Source organism: Rhinatrema bivittatum, chromosome 9, assembly GCF_901001135.1.
Source record: "Rhinatrema bivittatum chromosome 9, aRhiBiv1.1, whole genome shotgun sequence".
In the NCBI taxonomy this organism is placed as follows: domain Eukaryota; kingdom Metazoa; phylum Chordata; class Amphibia; order Gymnophiona; family Rhinatrematidae; genus Rhinatrema; species Rhinatrema bivittatum.
The window spans coordinates 241668391-241678449 of NC_042623.1; the positions used below are offsets into that span (position 1 = coordinate 241668391).

Below are 10059 nucleotides of genomic sequence, written 5' to 3' on the forward strand. Positions count from 1 at the left end.
AAGGAAAAGATACTTATTCTGTCTGAACAGAAATTACATAAACATCCCACACCAAAACAGCACCAATTTCCAGAACTTAACAGTAACCACCTTACCTAAGAAAAGGCAACACTGAAAATATTACACCAGGCCTTAAGACACCAATACATCTCCTATTAGGAAAACAGACCAAGTCAGGCTTCTATATAGCCCTACACACAGCTCGATACTGTAAGGTGCGGTTGGAGATTAACTCACTGTGGGCGCACAATTGGGACGCGTAAGGCGATCCTGCGATACAGTCTCCAGTTTCACGCGTCCTTAGCGCTTCTTGAAACCGACCCGTAACCTTTCCCGCACGCAGCATGTAAATGATATGTAAATGAACGAATTAGCTATTTAATGAACGAATTAGCTATTCCCTCCGATACTGTGACGCGCGCTCCGACTATCGCTTTTTTTCCCTGACGATTTGCCGCGCGTTTAACCTGTTAGTTTACCGCCTACCCCTACCCCTGCAATAGAGGCAGGAGTAAGGGTAGGCGGCAAACTTTCCCCCAGCCCCCGCTCACCTGCCCTGGCTGCGTCCATGGGTGCCGGTCTCCGGGGTAGCCCCAGTCCTCTCCCTCCTCCCGAAGCAAAACAAAAAGCGAAAAAAAAAATCCAATGCGGCCCCACTTCGGCAGCTCCCCTTCGGCAGCCCCCCTTCGGCGGAGACGGCAGTGTAAAGCGAGATGGACCTTCGGCGGAGATGGCACTGTAAAGCGAGACAGACCGCGGCGCAAGGAGAGGAGGAGAGAGAAGACGCAACTTACTCCCGCCAGCCCTCCTCCGGACAGCGGCTCCTCTGCCTCCCAGCTGCCGGCGAAGATAGACGCCCGAACGGGTAGGCCCCTCGTGCAATTTGACCTCAAGGCGTGACGTCATGACGTTTGGCGTCACGGCATGCGACGTCACGCCTTAAGGTCAAATTGCACGAGGGGCCTACCCGTTCGGGCGTCTATCTTCGCCGGCAGCTGGGAGGCTTTACAGTGCCGTCTCTGCCGAAGGTCCGTCTCGCTTTACACTGCCGTCGGGGAGCTGCCGAAGTGGGGGCTGGCTGGAGTAAGTTGCGTCTTCTCTCCTCCTCTCCTTGCGCCGCAGCCCCCCCCTCCGGACATCGGCGACGACCGCGGCTCCTGCTCCAGCCTCCAGCTGTCAGACAGACGCATCGCACGTGGGAAAGCGGTCCCTATGCATGCAATTGGCTGCTCAAGACGCGACGTCACATGCCGTGATGCCAAACGTCACGTCTTGAGCAGCCAATTGCACGCATAGGGGCCGCTTTCCCACGTGCGATGAGTCTGTCTGACAGCTGGAGCAGGAGCCGCGGTCGTCTCCGATGTCCGGGGGGGGGGGGCTGCAAAAGTAAGTCACTTCGTCTCTTTAAACTGCCCCCCCTCCTCCCGGAGCAAGGCTGCTTTTCGCGCCCTGCTTCGGGAGGAGAGGAGAAGGGACTAGCAGGCCCGAGCCTAGGATTGCCCGTCTCTCCCCTCGCTCTCTTGCTACTTTTTCGGTTTTGTTTTTTTTGCTTCGGGACGAGGGGACAAGACTGGGGCTGCACCGGAGACCGGACGCGGCCAGGGCAGGTGAGCGGGGGCTGGGGGAAAGTTTGCCGAGCATCAGAGAACATAACTGTCCACTTCCTGGTACCTGTCATTTCAAATGTCATTTGAAATGACATTTGAAATGACAGATACCAGCGCGGCCGTGAAGCGTTAGGCCCGCGCACCCAGGATACTGTATAGGCGCTCTATACAGTAAAATGGGTTGCGCGGGCCTAACCTTCGCCTAACGCTTCGCAGACGCGGCATGCATTTGCATGCAATTTGAAGAGAGTATCGAGCGATAGGTGAAGAGAACTGTGCGTGCGGGGAACGAGGGTGCGCCTGGCGCTGCCGCACTCTTTCTAATGCGGCATAACTGTATCGACCTGATTATTTGCTTTTTTGACTGCCGCAGCACACCAAGCTGACTATTTCAATGATGCCTATATCTTTTTCCTAGGTGGTTACTCCTTACATGAAACCCAACATTGTGTAACTACAGCATGAGTTATTTTTCCCTATATGCATCACCTGCACTTGTTCACTTTAAATTCATCTGCCATTTGGATGCCTAATCTTCCAGTCACACAAGGTCATCCTGCAATTTATCACTACTGGATACTAAAAATGGTAAATACAGAACAGTACAAGAAGATAAACATTTGAAGTTATGGGGGCCGATGCCAAAAAAAAAAAAAAGCATTGAAAGAGGGCACTGAGTCTTCAACGCCTGCTTTCCTATCACGCCCCAAGCACCTCTCCTGGGGGTGTCATGCAATATTTTAAATTAGGGTCTGCGATGTCAAAGAGGCGCTAGGATCAATTGCGCACCCTTAGCACCTCCATTGCAACTGGCATCCGTTTTCTTAATCGGCGCACAGCCACAGGTTTGGAAAACGGATGCTGGTTAAGTGGGGGTCCATTTCCCAAACCTGACTACAAGGCTTTTTTTTTTTTTTAATCTTTTGTTCCTCCAACTTAATATTGCCACGGATTAGACGCACTTTTTTTTTTTTTTTTTGCATTCAGAGCGATTAATAGCCTCGTCAACATGCAGTTGGCATGCGATGAGCGCTATTAGTTTCCGGAGCGTTGGACGCGTGTTGTGGAGCCACTAATCCCCTTACTGCATAAGAGGATTGGGAAGCACCTACACAACCTGCATCCAACTGCGGGTTAAACTGTACCCTCAGCTGAGCAAACTGCATTACATCAGCCCAAAGTGATCAACCACTTCTGAAGTCACATAACAGACTTGACATTTTTAATTCAGGACCAGGCAAAATTCTACTGTCTGTCAGCTTATCGCTTCAGTGCAATTCAACCCCACACTCGTGTGTCACCATTCATTTATATTTTCTAGCTCATGCCGTTTTGATTTTGGAAAGGGAGTCAACAGCGAGTCAAAAAGTATATTAAGCAAGTCCAATAAAAAGGTATCACCTTATACTCTTTTTGGTTTTCCCTTTACCAAGCTTTTTTTTTGAATGATACAAGTTCCCGTGAAGACCACTTTCTGCAAAACACGCAAGGAACACCATAAACGGACGAAAAAGCTAACTTTGCAGGCTGGTTTGAGCAATGCGTTCACACAACGATCAATAAAGGTTAAGCGCACCCGGAGCCGTCGGGGGGGGGGGGGGGCGCCAAATGGGGCTAAAAATAACCCGTCCTCGGCCGGACAGCCGAGTCACCTTCTGCTCCCCGGCTCGCAAGGAAATCCGCTACAAACCCCAATCCTACCCGTAAGCCGAAGGCTACCTCTGCCCTGAAACCGGGACTTCCATTCGCTCGGCTCCCAATTCGGATCTAAGATCCGGGGGGGGGCGCGATAACCCCGCACCTGACCCCCCTCCCCTCCCCTCCCCGTTAACATCGGTGCTGCGCAGCGCCGGGCGACCGGGGCCAGATGGGAGTTAGCAGGAGACAGTGGCCGGGCGAGCAGCAGCCGGAGAGACCCCCCGGACCAGGAGAGGCGCGCGCCAGGAGAGCAAGGTCAGGAGGGCACCGCGCGCGCGCGCCTGCCCCCCCCCCACTCCCACTCACCGGGGAGTCGTAGGAGAAGGCGCACTCGCTCTTGTAGACGCGCTCGCCGCCCTTCGGCACCCTGATGGTGGGCATGTAAGGCACCAGCAGCTCTCCCAGGTCCGCGGCCATGCTCGCTCGCTCGCTCGCTCGCCTGCCCGCCGGGCTAAGCCAAGGACACAGTGAGCGCCCGGGGCCCCGGCGCGCGCCCCCTGGCTATTTTTAGCCGAGTGGGGAGGGGGCAACGCGAAGGGGGGGTCCCAGGCTCCTCCCCGGGCCCTAATCATACGGGGCCCTGCGGCTTTCATTAAGAGGGGGACGCCGCCTCCTTCTCCTCGCCCGCTGCAGCGGACTCCTTTCTTTTCCTTCCTTCAGTTCCCTTTCCGCCTGGGAATGCGCGCGCCTTTGGGTCTTTTGATTTCTTTTTTCCCCTCAGGCTGAAGTCAGGTCCCCCCTTTCTTCTCCCCCCCCCCCTTCCCTTTGACCTTGCTTTATTTTACTTCTTCGCCACGGCCGTCAAATCTTTTTTCCTCTCGCCTCACTGGAGACAGGTTCCCGAGGCTGTACTTTCCCTTGATTTGTTATCGTTCCGGATTGTTTTCTTGCTCTTTTTTATTTTAACCGTGCTTGTACATCATTCTGGCAACGGTTATAAAAGTGGGGCAGGGGTTGCCTAGAGGTTAGAGCTGCGGGAAACCAGGCTTCAAATCCCGCTCTAGCGCCTTGTGACTTTGGGCAAATCGCTTTCCCCCGCTTGCCTCGGGTACAAAATTAGATTGCAGACCCTCTCAGGGGATAGGAAAATACCTGCAGTACCTGAATGTAATACCACATTGAAGTTCCTAAAAAAAAAGTAGAATTATAAATAATTCTCATGCTAATAACATTATCTGAATCTGGTCCTTCACTCTTTCTTGTTTGCAGTTAAGTTCATTTCCTTTCCCCCCAATGTACCTATAAGCTGTTTAAGTTCTGAAGTTGTTTTGTTGGATGTCTTCCACAGCACTTGCCGTTTGGAGTATTTTCCGTTATTTTACCGTTGCTCAATTGTGTCTCATCTGTTTTTGTTTTTTTTTGCTTGCCAGAACCTGGATGGGAAGGTAAAAAAAAAGAGGCTGGCATCCAGCCCTTCATCAGCAGCAGCCAGTGCAGAGGCCCAGAGAGAAAGCAGCCGAGCCTAGACCCTGCCCACCATTCCACCCAGGGAGAAGGTGCAACCCCATCCCGGTCCATCGTAGTCAGTGTTTCTTTCCGGCCACACTGTTCAAAACATCGCCTGGAATTGCAGGAGCAATGTTATAACTGGAATGTGCTGAGGGGAGGGTGGGTGAACCCAAGGATCTAAGTGGGATGGGTCGGGTGCATAGGCGGGTCTAGGACAACATCCACCTCTCAGTGCTGAATGGAAGTGTCATACCCTTGGATGGGTATAATCACGATACGGGTAGAGGGGAGGGGTACAGGGTCCCGAGTGTGGGCCAGGTCCAGGAATGTGATGAATGCAGCCGGAGGGTCATGTGCAGGGGCTTGGGAGCAGTATGGGTGCGGTTGGAAGAGGGGTGTGTGTGCAGGAGTCTGGGTCCAGGAACCGGATGGTTGCAGCTTGGAAGCAGCGGCCTAAGAGTGCGATGGTTGTACTGGGGAAGGGGGAGCAGAACGGGTGCATCTGGGACAGGGGTGCAGAAGCCCAAGGAAGGAATGTGTACCCTTGGGGGGGGCGCAGTGGAGACGGTTATAGGGATTAGAAGCATGCTGGGTGCACCACAGGGGCCAAGAACACAATTATCCCTAACAGAAGGCTGGGGCATAACCTGCATGAAGCGGCACTTTCTTCCCTAAAAAAAAACTTGCTGGCCAGACTGGATGGATCATTTTGGTCTATATTTGCTGTCATTTACCATTTACGAGATGCACCTAGGGGCTGAGGGCAGGAATATGCAGCTTGCACTAGGGGTTGGGAGTGCGCTAGCTGCTGCCTGCTCCTGCTGTGTTGGGGGCCACCCTGGGCTGCTCGTAGCCCAGAAGTGTGAGCCTGTCTAGAAGCCAGCAAATGAAAGTTCAAGGGAGGCTGATCACTGGGTATTTGTATAGGTTCAACTTGCTAAAATGTGTAAGGGAGGGAGAGTTTTCAAGCAAAAATACAAAAAATGTCCCAATTCTGTTGCTATGGAAAAATTTTGGTTGAATAAGGGCTTCAATACAGAATCAGCTCTTGTGGTCCTTGCTGATGACCTGTGTTGAAATCTGGAGACAGATCAATCCTGTTTTTGGCCCTTTTTGATTTATGAACAGCATTTAACACCATAGATCACCCCTGTTGGATCAATTGAGTAATTTTGGTGTCAGTGATTTCTTGATTAACTAGATTACATCTTTTTTTTTAGCTGATAAGACTCAGAGCACGGATTAGAGAGGCCAGGGTTCTTTAGCTGGCCATTAGAATATGGAGTCCTCTCCAGTGGTCGGTGTTATCACCCTTTTTATTCAATATATATGAAGTCTTTAAAAGTTCTCATGAAGACTAGGGTGCAATACTTTTTATAAGCCGATTACATACAGCTTTATCTGAGTTTGGGGACAAACCCTAAGAGAGCTATTTTAAAGTTAATGCCTTGAGAAACTCATAGCCTGGATAAAAATCCATAAACGAACTTAATCTAGCTAAAACCAAAGCACTCTGGATTAGTCTGTGAAGTCTTAATAATGCTCTAGTACTGGGTGGGCTTTCTTTTTCTTTTGGCTTATGTGAGCCTGGTGGGCAGTTCTCACCTCCCACCAGCAGAGAGCCTCAGTGGGCCCTTGGAACTGATTAGTCATCTCATCTCTATGATTTCCTCCTCCTACTGTTGGCCATCTTGATCCTGTCTGCACACACACACATATTCCAGGTTTTTCATCTGCAGGGGCAGAGCACTTTGGTTTTAGTGTTCCCTTGGTCTTAGATTGCTTTGTGGAGCCAGTGCTCGTGCTTGGTCACATCCTACTGCAGCATGTGCTTTCTGCTTCCAGTGCTCCTGCACTGCCTCTGTGGGTGCCTTCGTGTCTCCAAGTTTGCGTCCTGCATTAGCCTAGCGTGTGCTGTTGTGTGTCCTATTTTTCTTATTCAAGTCTTGCTGCAGGCCACCAGCACACAAGGGTTCCTGGCAAGGGGAAGGTGGCCAATGCCGGCAGAAGATGCCTGTCACTGCTCTTGGCAGAACCCACCAGCCTTGCCCTAGCAACACAGCACCTGCTCTCAGGGTCACGCCTCTGGCTGACTATGTTGATATACACAGTCTTGGAGTGCTCCTGGCTTCTAAACTGACTCTGGAGTCCCAGGTCCACTGCATTTTCTAACCTCCATCAGATTAGTCGGGTTTGCCATTTTTCCCTGTCGATAGCAGGGCTGAATTAGCCATGCTGTCATGGGACTGTCAGTCAGGCTTCTGAGGTGGAGTTTTACCAAGCTGTTACAGAGCTTAGCTCTGTGCGGCTGCGTGTGTGTTCCCACACAGGAAGGCGGGAAAACACGCGGAGCTGCTGTTCTCCTCAGCCAGACTAAAAAAAAAAAAAAAAAGCAAAGAACCGTGATTTTTTTTTTTAATATTTAGCGGATCATCCATCACCACCCCATCTCCACGATGCCCCGGCCGTCTGGATTTAAGCCATTTGCGGGCGGCAATATAATGTCCGTCACCAATAGACATGAGGCCTGTTACCTCTGCCTAGGCCCAGGGCACAATCAATCCAAGTGCCAGCACTGCGGGTGCATGTCACCTCGAGCACAGCGCCAGAGGACCGCAAGAATAAAAAAATTAAAACTTTCCCTCACAGGCTCGTACGTTCCTCAGGCCAAATCCACTGTTTTTTTCTGAATGGCCATGAAGGCGATCTTTTGATGTACCAGATGCAATGTTTCCTAGGAGGATCGTCAAAATAGCTAGAAGATTTTGCTATAAAATGCAGCAGGGGAAGCAGAGCAACAGGGCTAGACGTCCATGCTGGGTCAGTGACATCACTGCCTCCAGGCCTCTGTTTCTGAGCAGGCAGACTCCTCTCTAACCCTCGCGAGCGCGGAAGAGATGTTCTTATTCCCCCACCCGGGGATACAGCGCGAGCAAAGTCCCTGGTGGGAGAGCAGTGCTGCTGGCAGTCCACAGGCGGAGCACCACGCTCCCCGCGGCATGATAGGCCGAGCTGTAACAGAAAATCAGCCGGGCAAAAATGTACCCCCTCCGGAGACCTGGGCGATCGAAACCGGCTCTGTCTATACATTTATTTTTTTTTTTTTTTAACTGTGTCGGTAAACCAAGGGAATGATGCGTCCCTGGCCTCAACAGACTAATAGGAGCTCCCAACAGAGGAATTAAACTTCTCTGGACCATTAGGGGGGAGGGACCGGCCCACTGGTAAATTCCCCCCCTACTCACCGGGCTTTGGCACAAAATCTCCAGGTATATAGGCTATAGGGCACCCAGCCCAGCCTTGCCTGCTACCAAGTGGGGGGAGACTGCCCCCCCCCCCCAACTTGGGAGGTCTGTACTCTTTTTCTATTTACTGACTTTTTTTTTTACTAAGGTACTTACTAAAAGTTATCTAGTCAAAGGTAACTAGGGATACAAGATCCCTCTCACTTGTTTAAGGATCAAAATTTGGAAAAGGATCAGGACCGCAGGTTATGCCATCCTTCATCTGCTGGAGTCAGAGAAATACTGAAGGATCGCAGGTGGCACACTGGCATATCAGGGGGTGCCTTTCAGCTTTTTTTCTCTGACTCCATATGCTGGAAGAGAGGCATAACCCAGCAGTCTGGACTGATCCTGGTCCGTTCAGGGAAAACCCAGTTGTTCACCTATGCTTTTGGTGACGTATAACTCGTCTTTGTAATAGGCATAAGACTGTACTCTATCAAAGCTGTTATATTGGTTACACTGTAAAGCTTCGTTGCTGAATACTTGTTGCCTGTAAACAGATATAATGTCCATCAACGAATGTCGGTATAGAAAAACCTTAAATAAATAAACGCTTATTTTATACTGTACTTATTTTTGGGGTGGCCAATTTGGCCACTTGGAGATCCTTGATAGACTGGAGATACAGATAGAAAACCATAACAAAGATTAGCAGTAACTGCCTTATTTTGTTACTGTTGTTATAATTGTTTGTTTATTTGTTGATGGAGCTTATGTTTTAGTGTACTGTATTATGTTTATCATGCTATTATTACATCTTTTTCTGCCTTATTATGCAGTACATTTATTTTATTTTTCTATTGCGCATTGTACCACAGTTTGGATTTTTGGACAGCGTGTAATAAATAACTTTGTAACTGGTTTGATGTAACCAACTCTCATGGCCCACTAAGAGGAAAGGCAAAGAGTAAAAGAAGAAAAAAGGGTGGGGAAAAGAAAGCAAACAAATCACCAGTTTCCCCATGAACAGTAATTAGTAGTAGGGATGTGAATCGTGTGCCCGATCGTTTTAACGATCGGGTTCAGCTGGAGGGAGAAAAAAATCTGATCGGTAGAGATGTGAATCGGAATCTGTTCCGATTCCAATTCATATCGCTAATTTTTTTTTAATGAGGCTCAAGCCAATTTAAAAAAAAAAAAAAACCCACCCCGAACCCCCCCAAAACCTTTTACAAATACCTGGTGATCTAGCGGAAGTCCCAGGAGCGACCTCCCGTTCTCGGGCCATCGGCTGCGCTAATAAAAATGGCGCCGATGGCCCTTTGCCCTTACCATGTTGGGCCATCCAGTGCTCCTACCATGTGACAGGGGCCGGCCAATGGCACGGATACCCTGTCACATGGTAAGGGCTATCGGCGCCATTTTTATTAGTGGCAGCAGACGGCCCGAGAACAGGAGATCGCTCCCAGGACCACCAGGTAATTTTAAAATGTTTTGGGGGGGATCGGGAGGGTGGGGTTTTTTTTTTTTATCGGGCCATCGACGCCATTTTTATGAGTGGCAGCCGACGGCCCGAGAGCAAGTGATCCGTCCTGGGGCTTCCACTGGACCACCAGGTACATGTAAAAGTTTTGGGGGGGGGGTTGGGAGGGGGGGGGAAGGTAAGGGATTAGTTTTAAAGGGTCGGGGTGGGTTTAGGGGTTGTTTTGGTGTGCCGGTTTTCCCACCCTCCCCCCAAATAACTCCCTTTAGTGGACACTATCCCGATTAACGATTTTTTCACGATAAATCGGGGGAATTTCTATTGTATCGCACTCTTTAATGATTTTTGACGATTTAAAAAAATATATCAGACGATATTTTAAATCATCAAAAAACGATTCACGTCCCTAATTAGTAGTAATGTGCCAGGCACATTTGTTAGTGGTTTCATCAATTCCTAACCCACAGATCTAGGAAGGCCTCAAGGAAGAGAAATGAGCTATTAGCAAAATTTTTAATTGGCCCTGGGTCAAAGAAGATGTTACTTAGCCCTTGCTCCATCGACTTCTAAGAACAGCATGCACTTTGATTTCTTA

At 49.9% G+C, this 10059-nt stretch overlaps 1 protein-coding gene and 1 long non-coding RNA gene across 2 annotated transcripts in view; one reads left to right on the forward strand and one right to left on the reverse strand.

Annotated features, from left to right (window-relative positions):
* The window catches only part of USP13 (ubiquitin specific peptidase 13), a 202053-nt gene extending 198240 nt beyond the window's left edge, over nt 1-3813 (reverse strand). The window contains 1 exon segment of the mRNA XM_029615535.1: nt 3612-3813. Coding sequence (XP_029471395.1) covers nt 3612-3722 — 111 coding nt within the window. The 5' untranslated portion in view covers nt 3723-3813.
* On the forward strand, nt 3314-7146 carry LOC115098713. Its single transcript, XR_003858596.1, has 2 exons — nt 3314-3560; nt 4676-7146. It is a non-coding gene; the product is annotated as an uncharacterized LOC115098713 (long non-coding RNA).
* Nucleotides 7147-10059: the final 2913 nt, after the last annotated feature.